The sequence below is a fragment of the Hibiscus syriacus genome, unplaced genomic scaffold (assembly GCF_006381635.1).
Source record: "Hibiscus syriacus cultivar Baekdansim isolate YM2019G1 unplaced genomic scaffold, ASM638163v2 tig00004937_pilon, whole genome shotgun sequence".
Classification (NCBI taxonomy): domain Eukaryota; kingdom Viridiplantae; phylum Streptophyta; class Magnoliopsida; order Malvales; family Malvaceae; genus Hibiscus; species Hibiscus syriacus.
In genome coordinates, this window is record NW_024062036.1 from 7,268 (window position 1) to 33,916 (window position 26,649).

Consider the following 26,649-nt stretch of genomic DNA (forward strand, 5'->3'; position numbering starts at 1 on the left):
GATGTTTTCATTTTAAGGGGGTGCATCGATGCACTCCTTATGCATCGATGCACTAATTGCATTCGATGTTTCTTCTTTAAAGAGTGCAACGATACACATTGAATGTGCATCGATACACCTTGCCCAAAGAAAAATCACCAACTTTTCACTCAATTCTTCTATATTAAGCCCTCATCATGTCATTAAACTCAACTACCATTACTTAAACCAACTTATATCCATATAAACCATCTTTATCTTCCATATCTCATTATGATTCTTAAAATTTAAGAATCTTTCTAAACTTTCAACTTTGTTATTAATCCTTTCTAACTTCATAAATCTCTGTTGAGTTAATCGATTGACGGATCGGCCAAGAGGGGGTGAATTGGCAATAAAAATTTTGGTGGAAGCTTTTGCACAAAATTGAAAGAAATTGCACAGCGATTTAGAGTGGTTCGACTTTCTTAACCAAAGTCTACGTCCACTACCTTAGCTATCCATACTAAGGATTTTCCACAAATTCACTAATTTGTCTTTCTTTTGAGGACAAAGAGTAACCTTATAATCCTTCAAGAATTATACCCCAAATTCTTAAGAACACTCTCTCCCAAAGAGAACAATACAAATTTGCAAACTTACAAGGAAATCCTCACAAGGTAGATTGTTTGCACAATTCTAGAACAAAGAAAAGAACACTCAAGAATAAATACAATTGAGCACAATAAGTGTTCTTGAAAGCAAAATGAATATTGAATGAAAAATAGACTTGAAATGCTCAAACTTGAGGTTTGATGCTTTCTCTTTGATTTTCTCTTGATTCTAGTTGCTTGATGTTTCTTGTTATTTATCAATGGCTTCTAAGCTTGCTTAAATACACCTTGAATCACTTCTGAACGTTGGGGATGATTAGTGGAGTCAATATAGCCGTTTAAGTGTGAAAACAATTAATTAAAACAGTTGGGAGCGTCAGTGCATCGATGCATACCCATGGTGCATCAGTGCATCAGTGTAAAATTCAAATATTTTGACCGTTGGACCCTTAGTGCATCGGTGCACTAAGAGTGCATCGATGCATCAAGTGCATTCGATGTTTCAAAATAGCCAGAGTGCATCGATGCATGGCTGGTGCATCGATGCATCAAATGCATTCGATGTTTTCATAAAATCCTCAGTGCATCGGTGCATGAAATGTGCATCGATGCATGAAATGCATTCGATGTTCAATTTAATTCATGGTGCATCGGTGCATGGATTGGTGCATCGGTGCGTCACTCTAAAAAATTGATTTTAGGCTTGATTTTTGGTTCAAAATACTTTGTGAAAATTGTTTCAAAAATATATTAAGTATAAACACACAATTTTACACATTTAGTAAGGTTTGAAATTGATCTTAAAAGTCTTGGAGTAATAATTTGATATTCGATTAATTGAATCGAATATATTTAGAAAATCATTTGTAAAATCTTAAAATTTATTTAAACTAATTTGTTATATCGAAATACAAAAATGTTTTCAACAATCTCTTATTCTTATTGATGACAAGTCAAATTCAACTTTCAATTCTGATTATAAACTCTACTTCAATATTTCACTCAAGAACTCCAAATCTTTAATCTTCCCTAACTCCTTTATCTTTTGATTTTAAGATAACTTAAGCTTTTCTTAAGCTTAGTTATCATCTAATGATCATAACCCAACCTTAAAATCAACAATTAATCAACAACAAAGAAACCCACCTTTTGTTCAAGCCTTCATGTATGAAGGAATAAGAGAAGAGCAGAGAACTCTGAAACCTTTTTATTTCTTCTCCCTTCCACCCACGTGTATATATATAACCATATTTAAATATTTTCCTTACAAATGACCCTTTTTCCTTTCAATTCACCTTATAATTATTAATATCTTTCAAGTAATATTTCAAAATAAATCATTGAACTATTTCATTCTTCTACTCTAATCACCAAATTCTGAAACTTTACAATTTGATCACTAACCCGGTATTGAGAATGTTACACTAATAATTAAGGTTATAATTTTGTTTTGTTGGAAGAAATAGGAGTAAACAAGACGCCACATCCATATCAACCCTCTTACATTTTTCTTTTAAAAAATAAGTAAAAAGCGTCAATTTTTGTTTTCAATTAACCATACGTGTCTGAATATTTTCCGTTGCACAATGCCTAACACAAATGGGAGGACAAAATAATTTTTTGGATAAACTATAAGATCGATCACTTTTATTTTAGTTTTATACAATTTTTCTTATTAAATTCAAAAAATTTAATATTTGATCATTTTTATTTTTATCTAATTAAGACGTTATCACTTTTATTTTATTTCTAACCTTTTTTTCGAACACCTTTTCTTCTTTGTGAGAATGCTTCTAAATCCAGTATATTTTTTAAGATTGATTATGATTTTAACATTAAAAAATTAGTTTTGACGCAGTTTTGAAACATTCAAAATGTTAATAAAATAAAATATTCCACAGTAAATATGCTAATTTTATATGGAATGGCAAAGGCTTGACCATAAGAAGTGTTTTGGCTATGGCCAACCAAACCCTTTGGAACAAGATTATGGTCGTGTTGGGCCTCAAGGGATATGAAGCTCTGAAAAAAAACGTCGGCATGGTCGAAATATTCCTGAAAGAACTCCAGACTTGACCAATGAAAATTAAGCAACTGTAACTTACGTTGAGAAATCTTTCTATCTTTTTTTAAGTTTGATTGCGTTTGTAATTTTCTGGTTTGTTGTGAAACCATAGGTGAAGTTTCTATCTTTTTTTAACTTTTGAATCAAATTGAACTCAACTTTTAACGTTTTAAGTCGAATCAAGCTAAAAAATACTTGGATTCGACTAGTTTACAGCCCTATACCTGATAATGACCCCTTACTTATCATAAGACGGTTCTAGAAGTTGTATTTGGTGTTTCTTTTGCCAGCACTCCAAGAAAATAACCGAGGAGGTAGAAGACTAAAAATCCTGCGCATCCATGAAAAGCGACAGTTTCATAAATGGTTTAACACGTAACTCGCACACTGGCCTGTGTTGTACATAATATACAATGTACTACCGTGTTCAGAGAAACCTGGTAGGCATATATTCATTTAGTCTGAGGGGATAGCTGTAGAACTCCTCGGTTCTAACATCGCCTTTGCTGTGCTGGAATGGTTTTCACCACGGAACTCCTCTATCTTCCACATGATTTGCATCCAGGGTGTTATCCAGTATGGTCCCAATTGTATTCAATATATCATTAAACTGCATGCATTACGATTGACATTGCATATCAGACAAAGAAAAGCACTACGGAACACACAAAAAAGAACAGTACATTACATACCCATATGGCATTCGTTCTAACCGGTCCACGTCCATCGTAAGATATGTTCATTGCAAAGTATTGAGGAATTGATAGCCCCAGGAACAGAGAGACACCCAAGACATAGATGTTTCTCATGGAATTATTGTTTGCAAACTGAATGAATGTGATCCCAGAAGCAGCTGCACCACGAAAGAAAAGAGGGACGGAACTCCCAATTAAAGAAAGAAAAGAATATCGGAAACAGAACCTGTCAACTACAGAGTCACTCACCAACAATGCCCAATAAAATGCAGTATATGGCGGCAAATATTGGCAATGGAATAGAGGCAAAAAATGCACCGAATTTCCCTGAAAGAATGCAAGGTAACACAATCGAATACAAACACGGTAAATACATGGCATAATTTTCGTCGCAATTAATCAGAAAGTAAAAAACACAAACCAAATATGGAGAAAAATATCATGAAAGCAGTTGAAATCTGCACAACCCTTCTGCTTCCTATATGCGTAGGCCCGAGAAGGCCAACATTTTCACTGCAACAACAACCGGATGAGAAGCTCAAACAAGTTTCTACAGCATAGTGCTATCCATTATGGATTTTACGGTTAATTACAACTCTATATAGAATGCAACTTCTCTTTAAAAACAAGACCACCGTACACGGATGCAGTAGTACCAACAAGAGAACCAAAAAGCCCTTCAAGCAGCATACCAAGGCCCTGGCATTTAGAAGCAAGATGGCTAAGTTATCTTCACGACTGACAAAATATTATAATGTGATTCAGGACCATGGTTTATCATTTTTAGGGAAATTATTGACAAATGAGTTTCAAAAACCAATTCACAAGAATCTAGGAAATGACCTGTAAGCCAATACTTCTGCTGAGTACATGTGCCGGAGGGGCTGTGGCACCAGAAAGCCGAGCTGCGGAAAAAAATGCTCCTGTTGACTGCATTGAACATCATAGAATGTTAAGTGACTGAGCCTCAGCAGATAAATAAAATAAGTGAAACCTTATGTTGCCAATACAAAATAAAAGTACTAAATAGAATTGAAGACATTTAAGATTGCGACTAAACCTCAGCAGATGAAACAAATGCAGCACCTATCATCCCAAACACATGGCTAGCCCTGAATATTGGCGTACCCCACTGATATGGGTATGGAATTTTGATCCTAGAAACAGTGACATAAAATAATGAGTCATAAAAAGGAAACAGTACAAGTCGAGCCGCATGTCAGGAGCATACCAAGGAGCAGAAGACATTAGGTAAGATCGATCTGTGCGGCAACTTTGTTCAGTGGTAGTTTTAACATTGTTGTAAGCACCCGACACAGTGAGGATTGCAGCAAAAGCCCAAATAATTCCGATGCAGAAGAGCAAAGCAAACCTCTCAAGTATTAGATGGGCTCTTGAATGGATGCGCTTCAGGTACTGTAATAAACAAGTAGTCCTTGTCAAATAAACAAAGCATCATGTGATATTAAGACGTTACACTCAGTGAAGCTTATATACCTGTTGGGAAGTAACAAACAGAATGAGCATGGGCAGGCCAATTTCCACACAGTTACCTAGCTGTATCATAATTACATTAAGGATCAAATTAAATCAGCATATTATCAGTTCTAATCAAGCACAAAAGCATTCATAGAAAATTACCAACGGGAAGCCTCTTGCAAACAGTCCAAGGCCAACGAGACAAACCACTGGCACCACAACTATGGGACTAAATAATCTAGACAAAAAGATGATAAAGAGAAAACGCTTAGAAAACTAGCGGTCAAAACTTAATAGTTTACCGACCAAAACAACTCAAACATAACTGCCACGCAGACAACCAGCTGTAACCCAAAAAAAGGTTGTACGAACTGATAGTCAAAACGGCATTCACCATTACCTTGTCAGCTCCCCCCATGCCCGGCCATACCCAAGGATGATGTTGACAAAGGAAGAAACTATCATTGATCCTTGAACGGTTCTAATACTATGGATAAACCGCTGCAGGCAAGCACCCGGATAATAATCATTAAGCAATATGGTCATTAGGTAAGAATGTGAAAGAGAATATAGGAAGACAACAATGAGCAAACCTATTGAGCATGTACACCAATAAAATAGCGTTGCGATTTGGTAGGCGACTTGGATATAATCGGATTGAGCAAAAATAGAAGAGAAAAAGTAATTAAGTTCGAGAGGCAAAAGAATGACTTCTGCAAATCAGGCATGAAATGAAGAAGCATTCATCAGCTACTATGTTCGATGACCTTAATAGATAGAAATCTATAACTTATAAAACCGAAAAAAAAATTATATCATATCTAACAATTGAATGAAGAATAACCCAACTTTATTACAGCACAGCACAAAAAAGACTTTATAATTCATAAGTTCCTTTACTTTTGCTTATATCTCAATAAAGTTTACATACATCATGCGGAGTTGCGAAGGCTTCATCATTATAATCATTGACGATAGAAAGCAATGGGAAGGTGTATGCAAAAGATGCACCCATCACCGTGGGGAGCCTAGAGCCAACAAGCGTTTGAAGCAGAGTATTGATACCAGACATAAACAGCAACACTTGAATAACTCGGGCTTTATCACCCTGTACATAACTCGGGTTTCAAATTTTGAGATTTCAGAAATCATCATATTCATAAAAAAAAAATTATAGTGTTGAGACTATCTATGCCGGTCATAAAACATACATGATCCCCACCCATCCGAGGCACGTTAGTACTTGCAATTAAGACTGTAGTTCCCAGATTCACGATGTAGTGTTGGAAAGCCAGTAAAAGAGCTTGAGCTGTTAAACAAGCTGATTCTGTGAGATTAGATGCAAAGTATTCCGTATTTCCATCCTAAAAAAGGTTTCGCTTATATGAAATCGAAAGTGGTTACCCAAGCCAATTGTACAGCTACTAAAACAAATAACAGATTCATCCTAGTCAGGGTGAAAAGGGGTATTAAAAGGTACAAAGTAATATGAGTAGATGAAAACAAAAGAGAATCAGAACAAATAATAAGTAGTTGTCCTGTCCTTCAAAGAATCAAACGAAAAGAAACCACATTAAAAAAAAAAAAACCAAAACCATAACTAAGAACTTAAAAAAAAAATCCTAGGCAGATCCCTTTCATCTTTTAACTTCAATAAATGAAAATATTAGCTAATAACAACTAAAAAGAAAGCAACTTCAACATAAAATTTTCAACTTCAGCCATATTTCTTATAAAACTAGACGGTAGATGCTTGATTACAGAGCCAGCAAAAGGGAACGAGAAACTGACGCCAAGAAGGATTGGAGTGGATGCAGTACTGAAGCTGATGGAGTTGCTCAGCAGGAGTCCAAGTAGGTCCCCTCGAAAGGGCGAGATTCGGTGGTGCAGCCGCTTGCGGCGGCGGTGGGTCTCTGTTTCACCCATCTTTTCCTCTCTTTTTCTTTTAATATCCTACCTTGCAGTCCCTGTAATCTTCTTCTTGTTCCTTTTCACTTGAAGTGGACGGAGTATCTGATAGATTTTTCAGATTCGAAATCGTAATAATAAAAGTTTTGAAGTAAGTTCCAAGTATTATTTTCTCATATCTTTCGAAGTTCCACTGACAATGAATCACCGACGCAAAATAAAGATATAATAAACAAACTAGAAAACAGAGAAATGATTAAAGAAAGCAACTTTGTTTTGTTCCAATAATGGAAAAGATTAAAAAAAGAAGAAATGGTTCAGGTTCAACTCATTTTCAATTTTCTTAAAAACGAAAACTTTGAAATTCAAACATAACAGAGAAGATGAAAGAGAGCAAATCTTCTATCTTTGTTGGATTCTCTGCTCATTCCCATCACAGAATAAAAAGATGAGCGTTCCTTGAATTGTTAAAAAAGGCTATATCTTCTCTAATCATTCTATTCTAATCTAATCCAAATTGTAAGTAGAGTTAAATGTTAGGTCCAACTAAATGTACTAACATTTAATTCACGTGTTAATTAACACCTAAATTTATAAACCTCTATAAAACATTTTAAAAGTAGTGCACCAGCTAAGCACTGTAGATGTGCTTCCTCGAAGTGTTAAACTTGGAAATTGTTTAATTATTCTTTTGCTGTAATGGAAATTAAAAAAGAATTTGGCAGGGGAATAAGTGAAAAGAATATATATACAAGAGTCTGACATGACACGTGCATATTACTTGGGAAGAAAAAAAATAGGGTAAAATGTTTTATTTTTCATCAAAATTATTATCCTTTTTTTTATTTTAATCATCAACTTTTTTGGTTAATATTATATTTTATTTCAAATTTTAATTGTTAAAGGTTAAAAAAAATAAAAATAATTATATAAATTTGATAAAATAATAAGTTTCATTTTTAAATTTTATATTTTATCATTTTAATTTAATATTTAATCATTAAACCAAATGAGAGTTGCAGACACAAGTCCACAAGGGTTGGAATTGTCAATCGGGTATTTAGTATAAGTTTTTATTACTATTATTAATATGATGTAAGTATAAGGTAGTATATGTTTAAATATAACTTTCAATCATTTAATATTAAATCTCGCATCTCTGATATTATTTATGTTCAAACTCGGAACCTCAAAAAATAATAATAAATTTTATCACTAAAATTACTGAGATTCATGCTTAATATAAAATTTATATATTTTTAATTTATTTTTTCGAACCCTCTTTATGTTTATGTTTTATGCTTTTCTTTTCGGTAATTTGTAGTTATCTACTTATCTGTATATCTTTCTTTTTAGAATAAATTATCTATTCAGTGACCTGTTGTTTGTTTTATATTTTAATCATTTAATTATATTTTTTAAAATAATATTTAACATTTAGATTTGTTTTTAAGATTTTGGTAGTCTTCAGACAAACCAAAAAATTAGGCTTCCAATCAAAGATTTAAATTACAATTTATATTTTTATTTTCGGCCGCGTTATATTTATTGTTATTGTGAACATAATTGATGATATTGTGGTCTCTACAAATATTGTGGTTGTAAATTTTTAATAACATATGCTATTGTGGACATAACAATTGTGGATATTATAGTTTCGGACGATATCATTAAAAATACACAACGGTTGTTGTTTTGATTACATACTGTTATTTAAGTAATTGTCTCTAATAACAAGAAAAATGAATCCTAATAACAAATATTAAAGAAAAAATAAATTTTAAGAGTATGATCATAATAACAATTATTTAAAAAAGTTGACTTATAATAATAAATAAATATTAAAAATATATTAAATTTTAAAAGTATGCCTCTAATAATAAATATTAAAAAAATTAGGCTCCTGATAATAAATATTGAAGAAATTTGACCCTTAATAATATATGTTAGAAAAATATTGGCAAAAAATTAAACACTTACATAAATGTTAGAAAGACCAAATTATAGGAGTAGGCCACTAATAATAAGTATTAAGAAAATGAGCGCATGATTATAAATATTGGAAAAAAATCAAACCCTTAGTAATAAGTATTAAATTTTTTGAATGCTATAACTAATATAAAATCATTCTTTACAAGTATAATTGGGCACTAGGCGTGCTCCTCCTGCCCCACATGATTTTCAGAATCAGATCGGTTAGCGAATCGGTCATGTTATCGATTTACTAGTTCAATCGGTTGAATCGGTCTGATCGGTCGGAAGAACCGGACGACGTCATAATTATTTAAAAAATTAAATAAAAATAAAAAAAATATTTAATAAAAAATAATTTTTTATATCACAATTCATATTCAAAGCAAGTCATAACATATATAAGTTAAAAATCATAAAATCAAGTGAAACAAAATGATTCAAATTAACTACAACATAATATTTAAGGTAAAACATATTAAATAATAAATATAATTATATAACTATAATTAAAAAATAAATTTGGGGCTAAAAAATCATAACAAAATGATATTGTTTGGTTTAATTTTTTTTTAAAACAATCCCACATGGCTAAGAAACATAGAAGATCATCCCAACTAACTTCTATAAATAATAGAGGTAATTTGGCATTCAAAATCATGGAGCCTCTTGGTAAGCATTGAGTGAACTATTCTTTCACTTTAATCAAGCTCGAATTTTAGGCTTCAATCGAGCTTCTAAATTTTTTTTGAGTTCAAGCCTTTTCGAGTTCAAGTTTTAATATTATATTTCGAATTCGAGTTAAACTTCATAATTTTTAGCTCGTGAGTTTGAATCGAGTTGAGTTTACTTTTAAATTTTTCAAGTTCGAGTCGAGCTCCGCAATACTCGAGTTCAACTTGGCTCGTTTAACAAACGACGTCGTTTGGTTTAATTTTTTTTAAAAAATAAAATAAAATTGGCCGATTTTCCGGTTTTTTCAACCGGTCCGGTTTGAACGGTTCAGCAGTTCTGGCCGATTCATTAGTAGCGGTTCAACCGGTCTATATTGAACCGGACTAGACAACGGTTCCTGGTTAAACCGGCCGGTCTGGTCCGGTTTTCAAAACAATGTTGCCCAGGCTCAAATACAGCCCTACTAACATCAATGTTTGCAGTAATAGTCTCAACTGTTCACTATCCGGGATCAATTAAGGCCTAGGTTTGCGAATAGTAAATGATAATTCTTATATACCCTATCATCAACCCGTGTGTTAAATAACAATAAGGTCGTTTTTTTTAAATGTGTACTTTGTATTAAAACGCAAAGTATAACACCCCAAAGATCTTATTAAAAACCTACATAAACCTAAGTTGAGGAAAAAGAGTAAATCTTAGGATGAAGAAACGGACAAACAAAGTCCCAACTACAACAACACAAAAACCAAAAACTACACCACAAGAACGACCATCACAAGCTACAAAAAATATAGCTACATACTACCCCTGTAGACAAAACAAGAAGAAACACTCACATCCAAACAATGAACAAAACCAATCTACATCCTTCGAACATAAGACAATAAAGCCTAAGCCTATCAAATGATACTAGACACACCACCACAACCTATAAATCTAGAAGAGAAGGTAAGACTGAAAACCCTGGCATAGTAGAACAAAAAAATGAGATAATGGACATGAGTCGAGACAGCCTGTGATTAGAGAGTTCACAGAATTGAGAAGAAACACACAAACTGGATTCAACGGCACTGCACCACTAAGCCTAACCCCAGCATGGCTACTAGATTTCTGAAAGTGTCAGCACCAACGAGAAAACGCCCAACAAAACGAGCACCATACTGACCAACGAGAAGATTCAGCTTTATCACTGCACCAATTATAACAGTGCTGAAATCTTCAAAGGAAAAACCATCACTAAAATACACCTGAAAAGAACTTCATGATCAAGCGGCAATCAACCTGGATCTCAATTCATAATCACTAGCTGAAAAGGACCACCCTAAGCTAAAGCCTACAACGCTATTAGGCAGAAACAACAATCTCCATTAACACACCACGAAATCTCCATTAAAACGCACCTCTTAACAAAAACCACTCAGAAGGGAAACCTTAGACTCTTGAAGCAAAATCAGAATAGCCATAACCGGATCCGTAAAAGTTGTTATAGCCCAACACTCTCAACAAGAATGTGCTGCTCCACTGGCACAAAATTAGATAAGATGGGAATAATGTGCAACCCTTGTTCAGAGACCCTCATACCTTCCACGTTAGCTACTGCATGCACCAAACCAATTTCCAAGAAACCAAAATTAATAACACACCTCTGACTACACGACACATTCTGCTCCTGCCCATCCAAACCTCCCTCGAGACCAACGCCTGTAGCATGCTCAACCTCGAAGAATGAAAGGTTAAATCCTTCTTCGTCTTTAGCACAACACGCCCCACCCCCACCAAGGTTCCACCGATGAAGGCTCTAGCTTCTTCCTTATCGAACAGAATAACTCTTCCCCACATGCTACCAATGTCAAGAACAACTTCCTACTCCAATAGATAGAGGGACAACCATTCAGATAAACCCAAACTTTTGCTTAAACACAATTCTAATATCCAACCATCAAACCAACTCAACAAACCATAAACAACTCCATTTATCTCTATTTAAATGAACACACCTGGCGATCGAAACCTTTCGAAACTGAAAAATCATCAACATATCATTCCAAATACTAACCTTCGCGTCCAGACCTACAACTTAAAAGCTGTTAGAATAAAAACATCATTATAACTGATTTAAAAAATACCAACCAAACAACTCTCTGCCCACGAAACTTTTTCTTAGGGAATAAAATGATCCTGTTAACGCCCTCAATAACAAACACAACCAGATCTGACTACTCTAACATCAACAACATTAACAAACACAACCAAATCTGCACCTCATTAGATTCCAGGCTGAAAACCCTCAAAATTCTCGCATGGCTGCCCACCAACTACCTGAACACCCTCCAGAACATCTCTGAAAGACCTAGCGACCCTATAACCTGGATTCCAAACCTTTTAAACACTTCTATCAGCAACTATCCACTTCCTTACCACTCACACAATTCAAGCAAAGAGAAGAAGAAAGGGAAAACAACGGCGACGAACAAACGAACCGCTCTTAAGGGAGGCGGTGGCGGCCTCCACCACCGATCTAGCAGCTGAAACAAACTAATTAAAAGGTAAAAAAAATAAAAGAAAAAAAAGATCGGCGGCTAGCAACCAGCCTTAAGGGCTGATGCTGCTGCCTCCGCTACCATCAGATAAAGAGTACTCGACCACACAACTTTTGTGCAGGAAGATGTCGGAATGTGAAATTTGGAAGGATTTTGGTCTGCTTTGCTTTGCTAAATGAAATCCAAATTCATTGCTAATGGTCTTTGGTCAACAGTAAGGTCGTTGAAAGAGGTATCCTATCTAGGTTTGGGATTACTGTTCGCCGAGGATTTATTGTTGTACGATTGCAATAATTGAGTGTTATGACCAACTATATCAAATAGAATTCAACCATAGTTGTATGGCCATAATCGTAGCCAGCTTCCGTCTCTCTCTCATTTATTAACCACTATCCAGGTTCATTGTCCATCGGACATTTATCGAATTAATTATGTCTGTCAAATGAAATCCTTTGAGAATTTTAAAAGCTTCGGATCCAAATTCACAATTGCCCACTTTAGATGTTCTAGATGGAAGTTGAGTTTCTAAGAAATCGGATTTCTAGTCCTTCTATAATGCTCTACAATTGGATCATCACTATCTAATAAGCAATCATCAATTCTTTCTTCATCACCTTTCACACGTTGATCCAGGTACAAAAACCAAGAGATGCTAGTTTATTTCTTATGTGACTTACATGTAGTAGACAAGTAGTTGAACATAGGTAGAACAGCTCAGAAAAAGCACAAAAATAAAACCTACAAGAAAACATACATGGCCAAAATACACACCATTAAGATACAACACATATTCCTACACAAGTAGGATGGCAGATTTATCAGTATTCAAGAGGATTGAGAACGTTCCCAATGAAGAGAACAACTCCAGTCTCATCTTCCCTGACCAGAAAGAGGAATGGATGGTCAGCCGCAAAGTCTATTTTCCTCGGGTTAATGAAAGCCCTGGCTACTATAACACCAGAAGTAGCAGCAGCAGCTTCTGTCCCTTCTTCATTAACTTCTATCTAAGACTTATGAAATATGCTTGAAACATATAGGTCCTGACCCTCGGGCGAATCCATCATCTCTATCAAACCTCCTTCGCTAGAGAAAGGCAATTTAAGCCCTAATCTCTTCAAAACTTCAGAAGCTTTAAGTCCAAATGAAATCTTGAATCTTGGAATCCTGAATTCACCCACTTCAGCTGGTTGACTAGGAACGTGGGTTTCTAAGAACCCGGGTTCAGAACTCGCTTTTTCTAACAAAGCATGCAGACCGTCCTTTGCATCTGGAAGAAAGAAATACATGGAGAAGCGACGCTTATCTTCACCCTGTTTATATGGAAGCCCTAGGACTTTGAAACCGTCATAGGCACTAACAATTTGCTTCTTTTTGCTGGTCATAAAAGGCACCTTAACAAAGTTGTCATTTAGAAGGTAGAAGTCATAGTCATTTGTTTTTTATGCATCGAATGCTTCGTTCCAAGCTCCTTTGAAATACAGTGCATTAGTAAAGATAAGCCTTGCTGAAGCATCAACTGATCCTGGTGGAAGAACTTCCTTAATAACACCGCTAGTCTCTTTCTCAGCCCACAAATTCACTTCTCCAGCCACTTGAACAGCCTTCAAATAAATAAACCAGCAACATGAAAGTTGAACCAAAAATAGCAAAAGAGTGATGTGAATATAATCCATAAAGTATAAAGATATCATTTAACTTACTAGAAGCATAAAAAGAAAAAAAAATACCTTGTTTTGGAAATCGACTAAATTACAAGCAGCATTGTACACGTTATCCACAACCTGTTTGAAAGAAGACTTGAGAGGGAGAGACTTGTCGAGCCAAACACCGGTGGCAAATGACAAGATGGGCCCACCTGCTGGGCTCCCGACGGCGGAGACAACGGAAACGAGCTTGGAGGAGAAGGAGTCGAGTTGGTCACTGGATTCTGACATGAGGAAACAGAGGAGCTGGTCGAGGGTGGGACCCTTACTGCCAGCGGTGATCATGCTGAGCACAACGTGGATCGACAGCGGCGAGAACATCAGGTTCGAGCCCTTGGCTTCAGTTTGCAGAACGTGCTTCGCCAGGACGAAAGCGATGTCGGTTTGTTTTCTGATCAATTGATGGAGATCCATCGTCAGAGTGTGAACTGTAAACAACACCTGAAGAGGAAGAGAATAAGCTTTTACTTTGATTGATTCGAGCGACTCTACGGATAGAAAAATCCAACAAGGACGATGATTTATAGAGGAAGAAACTGTTTAGAAGTGAGTTGGGAAAGGTTTAACAATTAACTAGAATATGATATGACCTAAAAATTTATCCAGTGAAAATTATATATTTTTCTAAATAAATGCAAGTTTAGTGGAAAATAAAATCAATTAAAATATAAACACGTAAATACTAGAAGGAGAAATATCAGATATATAAGTATCCGTATTTTATATAATGTATCCGTATTTTTTTTAATTTAAATCAACAAAGTAATCCGAACGTACCATGGGTATATTATTATTATTTATTTTTTGCTAAATTTAATTGTCATAATAAATTTATATAGAAAATTAAATTTATCGAGAAGTAACATAAAATAATAAGAATACATTTAATATTTTTCTTTTAAATTTAATATAGTGTATATAATATAAACTTTATTTTTAAAAATTGTATAACATAAACCATTAATTTTATATAAATATTATTTATAATATGAATAATAATAGCATAATATAAAGATTTTGTATACATTCCATTTGTAAGAAATGTCAGAATTATCCTAAAAGAATAATAGTAAAAGACTTTGTTTAGGTAGGTACAAACATTAAATAAATATGCAATATTTTATGTAGGTACAGACATCAAATAAATATGCAAAATCAACTTTAAAAAGTCGGTATACTTTTTTTTAACGGTAGAGCTGACGGTATAGATAAATCTAAAGTGAGTGACACATATTTATATGTATCTTTAATGATTTATATTAATATGTATCATTAATATAAAAAATAATAAAATTCATAAATGATAATTAAATTTATTAAAATAATTTTTATCATTAAATTTTTAAAAGTTATTAAATAGACATTAAATTTCAGATTTTGTAATAAACCCTAAACCAAGCATTTACAACAATCAAAAATCACTTAGATGACTAAAATGTAATATATATTTTAATTAAGAGGGTTAATAAATAATACAATACTTAAACAACAACAACAAAACCCTATTCCCATATGCAATGGGGTAAGGGGGAGGTAGGGTAGTAGACTGCCCCTAACGTCAGGTTGAGAGCAATTTCCGTGAAAGACATCCGACAGTAATAAAGATAAAATGCAATGCATGTATAAATAAATAAATACATAGTTGAAACAATCTTCATATGCAGTCTTCATATGCTCGTCTGTAATGGGGGGTAATCCCTGCAAATAAATCCATGCGTAAAAATCTCTGCATATATACAGAAAACATAAAACCCAGCTAAAATTAAAAAGAGGAAACCTGAAGAGGATGACACACAGTAGTCAAGATAGCAAGTTATAAGAAGAAATAAGAAGAAATAAAGTTAGATGGGTTAACACCTAAAACTAAGGCAACATTACTTCGCTACCCTAGTTCTAAGCCTTCATAAAATTCAATGACAGAAACGTATATAAAGTAGAAGTCATGGAAATTACTACAAAGGCATTAAAAAGAGGACATAGATTGTTACACCCTATGGCAGTGACCCGCACTACTCGGCTACCCTGGTCTTAAGTCTCCATACTTTACTATCAGAGGTCATATCATCGGTAAGGGCTAAATTCTTCAAATCATATCTCAAGCAATCTTCCCACTTCCGCCTTGGTCATCCTCTCCTTCTGGCACAGTCGACTGTAATCGACTCTACCATCCTGACCGCATTCGACGGTTTTCGCCTAAGGACATGACCAAACCACCGTAGTCTTCCCTCCATCAACTTTTCGGATACCGGCACCACCTCCAAGGACATCCTAATAGAAGAGTTTGGTGTCATATCCCACAGCGTCCTACCACATGCCCATCGAAACATTCTCATTTCTGCGGCCTCCATCCTCCTTATGTGATCCTTCTTGATTGCCCAACATTCTGATCCATATAGCAGTGCTGGTCTTATTGCCATTCTATAAAATTTTCCCTTAAGTTTTTGAGACACTTTCTTGTCACACAAAACTCCAATAACAACCCTCCACTTTATCTATCCCGCCTTTATACGATGTGTAACGTCATCATCTACACCCTCATCTTTATGTATCATAGACCCTAGGTACTTGAAACAATCCTTTGAGGGGAGAACGTGTCCTTCTATGCATACTTCTACATCTTCATCGTTTTGGTTCCCACTGAAGTTTGAACATAAATACTCTGTCTTTTCAATATTGATCCTTAGACCTTTTTCTTCCAAAGCAGTCTTCCAGGTAGCCAGTCTACTATTCAGCTCAGTTTTTGTTTCAGCAACTAGGACAATGTCGTCTGCGAAAAGCATACACCATGGGACATCGTCTGGTGTCGCAAAAAATATGTCGTCCATAATCAAGGCGAAGATGTAAGGGCTAAGAGTAGACCTCTGGTGGAGTTCGATTTCCACAGGGAATGCCTCGGTGTCACCAACTGTAGTCCTGACGTAAGTAGTAGATCTACAATACATATCACGAATCGCCCGGATATAAGCAGTTGGAATCCATCTCATTTCCAAGGTCTTTCAGATCGTATCGCATGGGACGCTATCATATGCCTTCTCAAGGTCAATGAACGCCATGTGAAGATCTTTATTTTTTCCCTATATTTCTCCATAAGCCGTCGAAGTAGATGAATCGCCTTCGTAGTCGACCTGCCTGGCATAAAACCAAATTGGTTTTCCAAAACCCTAGTAACCTGTCTCAACCTAGCCTCTATCACCCTTTCCCATAGCTTCATGATATGACTTAGTAGTTTAATACCTCTGTAGTTGCCACAACGTTGGGGATCTCCTTTATTCTTAAAGATTGGTATCACTATAGACTCTCTCAACTCCTCTGGCATCTTGGCAGTCTCTAAAATAATATTAAAAATATTGGTCAACCACTTAACTCCCTCTTCTCCTAGGGCCAACCACACAGTGATAGGAATTTGATCTGAGTCGACAGCTTTGTCCCTCCCCATCTTTCTAAGAGCTACTTTGACTTCCTCAAACTCAATCCTACTTATCAGGAAGTTATTGGCCTTAGTATGATGGTTGGCTGACCCATCAACGACCATATCTCTATAGGGCGAGGCACCGTCATTAAATAAGCCAAAGAAGTAACTACCCCAAACCCTCTTAATATCATGGTCTTTCATTAAAAGAACAACATTGTTGTCATTAATAAACCTAATGCTACCGAGATCATTGTAACAACCCCAACCCGTACCAGACCCAGATACGAGTCTGAGATGTCACATTGACTTTTCAAAACGTTTACTTGTATAAAATAGTGAGAATTTAAAACTTTTATACATGTAACTTATTCAAAAGATTTCCAGAACTATTCAGAGCTTAAATGTTTTTGTAAAACCAATTAGAGTATATACAACTCAAAACATTAATTACATGCCAACTATTTTCAATATACAAAATACATCTAATTCAAGACATCTTTTCTGATATGATCTTCGGTAAGAAGTAACTGACCGGTCTTGCTCCTCTTCACTTTTCTTCTAGCTTTCCAGAACCTACGTGTGAAACACTCACACGCTAAGACGATGACTTAGTGAGGCATATAAAACATATAATATTTCATATAACATAAAGCATACATAAACATATACCATCATTATCATAATCTCTATCATTATCATTAAGAAACACACATAACATCATATGGTTCATGTAACACATTTCAAACCACTTACCTTTGATAACCATTTATAAACCCATCGTATACATATCATATTCAGTATGTTTGTTTAATCTCTTTATTAGCCCATGTACACTAGTGAGAACTTAAGGTATGTGAGTACATTGAGGTTGTGCACACATATGCTGTCACCACAACTCGATCAATGTCCCGAAGGACCTATCCAGAGGTCACAAAGACCCCGGTAACTATCCAGAGGTCATAAAGATCCTCGGTAACTGTCCAGAGGTCATAAAGATCCTCGGTAACTATCCATAAGTCCCGAAGAACCTATGTAAACTGTCCATATGTCTCGAAAGATATAGGTAAACCCTCGACTCTTAGCATGCCAACTATACCCCTAGCTCTCATATCACATAACATGGGCATTATCATTTATAACATTTCATATCACTTGTTATTTCTCTTCTATCACATACCACATGTATGTGTAACCATGTATTTCATATCATATATCTTATAATAGATTCTTATATCATCATTTGTTTCCTTCCTACCTATTCACAATCACACTAACATGTAATACAAGCAAGATGTATTAATACATACATGTAATCACATAACTTATATCATATCATTTCTTTTATAAACATATATCTCTTTTTTTCTGTCACGTATCACATATACGTGTAATCATTAATCTTATAATCCCATGTTCCTTATCTTTTGTCACATACCCTATGTATGTATAAACATATATCTCATAAACATATATTTATGAATCTCATATCATTTTCTCATGTATTTACTTAATTCAGTTTCACATAGCTTGTCACATAGGCATGTATTCTCATATATTATAATTTCATATAGTTCAATATCACATATCACATATACATGTGATCATGTACTCATACACACATAAGCATCATATCATTCACAAATCAAATAACATTTTAGGAGTCACTTCTTACCATAATAACTCCAATACTGGCTCATCGCAAGCCAATGTTCGTTCAATAACATAAGTACAATTAAAATTGCACTCACCTTAGCTTTGCTTTGATTCGATTTTAATCCTTCAATTGTTTCTGAATGGGATCACATTCTACATCTACATAATCATTCATAGATCTATATCATTATTATAACTAATATACTCTAATGGTTCACTCCTTAGACTAAGAAAAATGCCAATTTCATCTTTCAATGAAAGTATGCATCGATGCACTACTGATGCATCGGTGCATAAGTATGCCTTATGCATCGATGCACTAATTGCATTCGATGTTTCTATTTTAAAAGAGTGCATCAATGCACTACCTGTGCATCGATACACCTTCAAACAAATTTCTGGGTTTTAACCTTGATGCATCGGTGCACAATGAATATGCATCGATGCACTCTGCCCAGAATCCTCTTTTTGAACCCGAAAATTCATTCTTTTTGGATTAAATCCTTCATATTTCAACCCCTTTCATATTCCTAACTTACATATACATACTTAAACTCATTAATATTCATTTATCTCATCTTTAACCTTAATATCCTCTCATCTTTATTAACTTCAAGAATCATACCAGATTTTTAACATGTTTTAAATCTAATTCTAACACTCCATATTTCTTAATTAGATTGATGACAAGTCAAATTCCTTCTCAAAATTCACTTACTAACTCTTTTCCAGAATTTCCTTTAGAAACTCATTTTCTTTAATCTTTCATAACTTCTTTATCTTTTGATTTTAGGACAACTTAAACTTTCCATAAGCTTAAGTATTACCTAATGATCAAAACCCACTCTTAAAATTAACAAATAATCAGCTAACAAGGAATCTTACCTTTGCAAGCTTGGCTATTTCTTTCTCTCGTACATGAAGAAGAAGATTAAGTGGAGAAAATATCTCCTCATCCTTATCCCACATGCCTATATATCATTTAATTATAATTTCTAAGTCAAATGACCATTTTTCCCTTTAATTCTTTTAATAATTACTAATAACTTTCAGGAAATATCTCACATAAATCATTAAACTATTATACTTTAATCACCATATTCTGAAATTTTACAATTTGGTCACTAACCCGTATTTTGGGATGTTACAATCATTTTTCCTATTTTCCTTGGATTTTGCAAGCTTGAAGATGTCGTTTTGTCCTTCCTTGGAATCTAATATCTTGTACATTTCCTCATATGCCTTATCCTTTGTTTTAGCCATTGTTTTCTTGGCTTCCTACTTTGCCTCCTTGTATTTTTTTTAGCTCTCGATCTTTCTTCGTCGTCATTGTATTGTAGAAACTCCTTGAAGCAAGTATGCTTTGTCTTCACCTTAGTTTGGACTTCGTCGTTCCACTACCACGATTCTTTATGTTCCTTTACCTTCCCTGTCGATAACCCAAGGGTGTTTTTCCCCACATATATGATGGTATTTGCCATATTTTTCCATAACATATCTGCATATTTTGCGTTTGTAGTTCCAAAACCTGTATTAGATAAAACCTTACTCCTAACGTCATCAATTGTTTCTCCAAGTAAGTTCTTCCAAAGGATCCTAGGTTTACCTAGTTTAGCCCTCCTATGAGTGCTCCGCCCATTGCGTACGCGGAACACCAAAACCAACAATCTGTGTTGTGATGCACATTGCTCTTCAGGGAATACCTTACAGTCAATGCAAGCCCATCGATCCCGATTTCGAACCAGAATTTAGTCGATTTGGGTACAATGACCCCCGCTATGGAATATAATCAAGTTCACATCTCTCTTATTAAAGAAAGAGTTAGTGACCAACATATCATGTGCAGTAGCAAATTCAAGCAACGTACGCCCCTCCTCGTTACTACTACCAAAACCGAAACCTCCATGAACACCGTCATACCCGTCGATTTCACTACCTATATGGCCATTGAAGTCTCCCCCTATGAAAACTCTTTGGTCCTCCGAAATCCTCCTAAGTACATCATCTAACTGATTCCAGAAGTAACGTTTCTCCTCCTCCCCTAAGCCAACATGTGGGGCGTACACTGAAAGGACATTCATCACTTCTGCTTCTATGATACCCACCCCATTTCTAGCATTATCTACGCCCGAATACCACAACTTATACCCATTACACTCTCTGGCACGATCCCCTTTTCACCTAGTCTTATGAATACATGCAAAATCTATTTTCCTATTATTAAGTACGTCGGTCAGCTCCAGCAGCCTAGCATTTAAAGTGCCTTCATTCAACGAACAAACTCTAAGTCTAGTTTCCTTGACACCACTCTGTCGGGCCCTCCCCTATACGCCCTATGGGATCTAAAAGAAGGACAAGACCTCAAGTAATCATCTATAGCCGAAGCTATGAGGGGCTATGAAAAAAGAATCCAAAGAAGATAGAAGATGCACCAATAAAACGCTTGAGAATTGTGGGTACTAAGAAGCCAAGTTAGTTACTTAATAGTATTTTAAGACAAATTAACATTATCTTAGTTAACTTTAGGACAATACAGAGCAGTTAAAAAAACTGTAAATCGTTCAACCAAATAAAAATAACAGATCTGAAACTAAAACAGATATAAACAAGGCATACATGCAATTGAAGTAGAGATTGATAAACCTCCAACAGAAATTGAAGAGGGAAAAAGATAAAGACCGACAGGGAATTGAAGCAAAACAAAAAATGCACTAGTACCAAAAACTGATTCAAAGAGCTGTAAGCGCATATAACAAATGTTATATAATCTACAATCATATAATTTTTTTAAAACACTAAAAACGCATGCAAAACTAGAAACAATGTTGCAATTTATATTTGGGTTTTCTCTTAAATTAAACGAGGGTACCAGAATCAGGGAGTGGAGGATGGGATGCGAAGTGCAAGAAAGCGAGATGAGCGGCGTCATTTTGGGCTTCCTTGGAAGACCTGGCCGGATTCTGAGACTTTTGTAAACAGATGTTGCTGAAAAAGGTAAAGACAAGCGGCGGTTCTGGGGTGGAGAGGGATGAAGATGGAAAATGATCGGTTGAGATTTGTTAATGCCTTACCCTAAAAAATACCTTGGAAAAGAAAGCAAGAAGAACCAGATCCGATGCTATAATTGATAACTATCAAGAAATTAACATGCAAAATCTTATGAAATTAGAAGAAAAAGAGAAAACCCAGAATTTTTGTTCAGAAAACTTTGTAAGTTAAAGAGCTATGTTGTCAGATATCAGTTTTTTCAAAAATTTGAATTCCAAGTAGATCTAAACCAACCAAAAAATTGATGGAATTTTTAAGACGCCCAGAAAATATAAATCAAAATCTGATATATTTCCAGGCAAAACAAGTAAAATCGAAGAACAACGAAAAAGAAGAATAAAACAAAAGAACTCACTCAATTTACAAAATTCAATCTATATTATGTAATGATAAAAACACAAAAAAATTTAAAAAAAACGTCACAACTTCACGACACAGAGTTTAGCCTGAAGAAAAACATGAAAAACAATAAAATGGAAAAATATGGTATTAATCTGCGAGAAAATGGCGCAACTTGCTGGAAAGGAGGGAGAGATCGAGAAGAAGATGCAGAGAAGAAAAACGTGCAGCTAATGGAGAGATGGAAAATACAATACTTAAAGAAAGAGTTTAATGATGTTATTTTTCATAGGATTGAGTATCGATACAACCTTAACGTATCGATATTAAATAATAAATATCAATACTAATATCTAATATCAATATCAAAATTGATTACCAACAGGGTTAGGTTCAAGGGGTAAGCATCTTGATATCGCTTAAGCAATGTCTGGAGTTCGAGTCTTTGTGTATGTAAAAAATCCCTACTGGGAGACTCACCCACCAATGTCGGTTGTGCAACTCAGGTCCGTCCAGATTAGTTAAGACAAAACCTTGAAACCGGGAGGGCAACCAAAGAAAATTATCAAAATTGATTATTGTATTTAATGCTATTGATATTAAAAATAAAAATAGAGATAAAATATTGCGTAAAATGATTAAAAGCTAAATTTTAACACATTTTAAACCTATTTCACATGCTCATATAATCATCACCATAACATCGGTAAACACAAAAATTATTAAGATGAACATAAAAACACTCGATATGCATTTTTTTCTCAACAAGCAAATCACACACAAAAGGCATAACATATCAAATACTATCTTGGCATCAAACATACAAATTGCACTTTACGTATACATAATCACCTACTTAACATGCCTTCCAACACCAAACTATACCAATAATCACATCACACGATTCAATATCATTTATCTACTCATGCTAAAATTTGTTTAGAAACTTTGGTGTGTTTGATATTCGGAAAATGTTTTTTAATGTTTGATAGTTGTAATTGGTTTTCCTCAATGTAATTCATTTTTCTAGTTCTTTTGTATTTTCTGTAAAATATTTTACCATCTGATTTTCCATAAAACATTTTCATAACTTTTCAGTTCAAAGTATAAGCACTCAAAATAATATTATTTTATTTATTTAATATTAATACAATATTTTAGTATCATTTCAATGAAAATATTAATTATTAAAATATTTAATATATATTATAATTTTAATAATATTATATTTTTAATATTTTAAACATGAATTACACATACATATCACTCATTAACCTACGTCATACACTTATCTTGGGCATACTAACATATTTTCACGTTACTCAAACATGCAATGTCATCATAACATACATATGCATATACATAACCAACATTAAAGAATCATACCAAATTATTATGTACACCACCAATATATCAAATGACATTAGATATATGTCACCCTTTAGAAAGTTTAAAAAACAAAAAATATTTACATATATTAAGTTAGAGATAACTTGTGACGTTCTAATGCAATTCAGACTGAGTCTAATATAATCGAACTCTTACAAAAACAATAAACAAAGTAAGCTGCAAAATATTTAACGAGGTAGTCAAACATATAAAATTGTTATAAGTAAATGTAATAAGCATAGACGAGCCTCCGCCCAAACCTGAATCTCATTTAATCGATGATAATGTCTCTTTGTAATCGAATTCAATAATAGTATTTCGAAAGTTCATTAACAGTCTCTTTGTAAACCCTAAAAATGCCCCCATAATTCAACATCAACCAACGAACAAACCCCAATACCTTTGGTGAATCCCATTAACAAATGCCCTGCTGTGAAATTCAGGTTAATTTCCACCAATAATAACAAATTCACCTTGAAAACTATTATCTAGTTGACTAGTGTGAAAACGATTGTACTAAAAATCACCCCAAGGTAGATTCCCAGGAAAGAGTGGAGGGGTCACAATGGCCCCTCTTAAAATCCACTCGCCTTAGACAAAATTACCAAGACAAGTAATTTTAATAGGACAATAATTAACAACAACTATACCCGACAATAGCTATTAAATAGACATAAAAGAGAACGCCAAAATTTAACGAGGTTAGACCAAAATTATGCCTACGTCCTCGAATACTACTAAAATAATATTTCACTATTAGAGGAAATATTGCAAAGAGAGAAAAAAAAGTACAAATAGCCTTTAATATAGAAGAATGCTTATATTTGTGTGATGCTCAACTAAGGAGGAGGAGCGCTCTATTTATAACAAAAGAATTTCCCCTCCTCCTTATACAAAACCAATGTGGGATTCAAAATTTGTCAAAAAACCAACAAATCTCCACCTTGGCAAATTCCACACACATCTCTCAAAAATCCAATCTTCAGTAGTGTCTGCAAATTCATCTTTCAATTTGTAACAATATTGACCAAGTCTAAACAATGTTTAAACTTGACCGCAGTTACCACTTTTGTCAACTTATCAGCAGGATTCTCAGTGATCCGAATCTTCTGGATTATGACTCCATCTTCTTCTAGAATCTCTCGTACAAAGTGATACCGAACATCGATGTGTTTCGTCCTTGCATGGTAAACTTGGTTTTTTTGCTAAATGAATAGCACTTTTTATTGTTACATTATACTTTGATGTGCTTTTGTTCCATTCCCATTCACCAAGCAACCCTTGAAGCCAAATTGCCTCCTTCACAGCCTCTGTAACTGCCATATACTTTGTCTCTATAGTAGACAAAGCCACTGTTGACTGTAAGGTGGACTTCCAACTGACTGGTGCTTTTGCAAATGTAAACACATAACCAGTAGTTGATCGACGCTTGTTGTTCGCGTGTTGTGAGTACTATAAAATATACGCAAATAATGTGCAAGTATACACAATCGCTCAAGTAAAAAAATAATGAGTGAGTATCGTCTCCATAGGGATTGGAAGGATATTGAGTAAAGTTTATGCACTATTCTATCTAAGTATAGTTATTCTTGATATATACAAATGTCACGGCAATGGATATGTGTATGCTGGTGAATGTGGATTAATAGTGTGATTGTGTAGCAAATGGAAATGCAGAGGCAAGAACAGATGTTTAATGTTGAAAATGGTGAAATGCCAAGGCAATGAAAAATGGTAAAAAACAGTAAATAAAAGATAAATAAAATGAAAAGAAGATAATCCTCACGTGACAAGCTTTCAATGGAATGAATGGTAGGGATTGATCTAAGAATGCTAAACTGATCTCTCAGGTAGATTTAAGATATCTGGTCTTTACTTACTCGACAGGGCTTTCCTAAAATGTTCTCACAGGAACCTAACAGAATAGGATGCCAAGGCATCTGCTCTCACTTAACGATGTTGGACAGCCTACCCTATTGATAAAGACACCCTTTTTAGTTGTTGAAATCCTATCATAGTCTCTTACGAGATCTAAGGGATTATGTTATAATATTCCTAGGTCGGTTCAAAGCCCCTTGAAAATACTATAACTCATTGCTTATGAGGATCTTGTCTTGCGTTTCTTCTGAATACTTATAAGTATTTTTAGCTTAGGATTCTTCCGAACACCTAACATTCATCTAAGAAATGGACATTTCCATGTCTCTTACAAGCCTAGATGGTGAAGCATTCATAAGCAAAGCAAATAAAGAACCAAAATAAACTTAAATATACCATTAAAATAAAGTTAAAACATCCATTAAACCAACCACCACCAAATAAGCTAGTTCATGGTGGGGTTCGAAATATCCATAGAAAAATCCACAAAATATTCGTTCCAACAACCCACAAATAAAATAAATAAAATAACAGCAAAGGGAAGTGAGAAAGAGTCTTCGACGCGCGCCACCGGAGGTCTCCTCGGCCACCACGAACCGCCTTAGCTCGCTAGCTCCTCTCGGCGCCTAGCTCGCCACTCCTTGAAGCTTTATCAATGGAGGAAAACCCAAGGAAGAAAAAAGGAAAAGGGAAAATAAAAATCTGATTTTTCTGCTATAATATGCGTCTCCTTTCTTCCCCCACACTCTCTCTTGTGAGGTGTAATATATAAAAAATATCTAGGGGTAATGATGAGGTTGTTGGGATATTGTTGGATGTAAAATACCCCTCATACCCCTAGAATCACATGTTGTGCATGAACCTTATCCTCCAGGTGTCAGTGGTCCCCTAGTAGGCTGTTACAACCATCATTTCACGTGTAGAGCCAGCTGTCCACGTACAACTGTATATTTTTGTCGTTTTCTGCGCCAGAAATGCCGAGGCATTTCAATCTGCTTCACCAACATGTGATGTCGCGGCATTACTTCCCAGCTCGCCTATTTTGCTTGTTATTTCCTGTACATACTAAAAACCACACCTTCCTCTTCAAATAGCACCTTAATAAAATAAAATAACACAACCACCAAAAATGCAATTATATGCAGCTACATACATCTAAAATGACCTATATGTACCCTTAAACAAACAATAACTTAAGTTGAAAAGGCCTTAAAAATAGTTTTTTTACAGAGTTATCACGCCCCCAAACTTAAGCTATTGCTTGTCCTCAAGCAATGAATAACAATTAACACAATCAAAATGTCATGGCAATTTCAACA

The 26,649-nt window shown here is 34.7% G+C and overlaps 1 protein-coding gene, 2 long non-coding RNA genes and 1 pseudogene across 3 annotated transcripts; 1 reads left to right on the forward strand and 3 right to left on the reverse strand.

The window, feature by feature from the left end:
* Nucleotides 1–495: 495 nt before the first annotated feature.
* LOC120198876 lies at nucleotides 496–22,300 on the reverse strand. The gene is made up of 3 exons (XR_005523402.1): nucleotides 22,159–22,300; nucleotides 11,290–11,293; nucleotides 496–506 (listed from the first exon to the last, which is right to left on the reverse strand). It is a non-coding gene; the product is annotated as an uncharacterized LOC120198876 (long non-coding RNA).
* LOC120198873 (nucleobase-ascorbate transporter 3-like) lies at nucleotides 2,996–23,619 on the reverse strand. Its single transcript, XM_039200120.1, has 15 exons — nucleotides 23,603–23,619; nucleotides 6,603–6,753; nucleotides 6,023–6,120; nucleotides 5,743–5,919; nucleotides 5,212–5,312; nucleotides 4,974–5,049; nucleotides 4,830–4,889; nucleotides 4,564–4,748; nucleotides 4,393–4,489; nucleotides 4,176–4,262; nucleotides 3,973–4,031; nucleotides 3,754–3,845; nucleotides 3,582–3,659; nucleotides 3,330–3,490; nucleotides 2,996–3,247 (listed from the first exon to the last, which is right to left on the reverse strand). Exons 3-15 carry the CDS (start codon nucleotides 6,035–6,037, stop codon nucleotides 3,161–3,163), a joined length of 1,275 nt encoding a protein of 424 aa, XP_039056051.1. The 5' UTR covers nucleotides 6,038–6,120; nucleotides 6,603–6,753; nucleotides 23,603–23,619; the 3' UTR covers nucleotides 2,996–3,160.
* On the forward strand, nucleotides 4,401–12,625 carry LOC120198875. The gene is made up of 3 exons (XR_005523401.1): nucleotides 4,401–4,538; nucleotides 9,077–9,079; nucleotides 12,613–12,625. It is a non-coding gene; the product is annotated as an uncharacterized LOC120198875 (long non-coding RNA).
* LOC120198874 lies at nucleotides 12,548–14,151 on the reverse strand (annotated as a pseudogene).
* Nucleotides 23,620–26,649: the final 3,030 nt, after the last annotated feature.

Excerpts from the sequence above, each read along its gene's own strand:
- LOC120198873 (XM_039200120.1), bottom strand. Across the intron at positions 4,263-4,392 it reads CATTTGTTTCATCTGCTGAG|TCAACAGGAGCATTTTTTTC; the intron begins GTTTAGTCGCAA and ends TGTTCAATGCAG. Across the intron at positions 3,491-3,581 it reads CATTTTATTGGGCATTGTTG|CTGCTTCTGGGATCACATTC; the intron begins GTGAGTGACTCT and ends TTCGTGGTGCAG.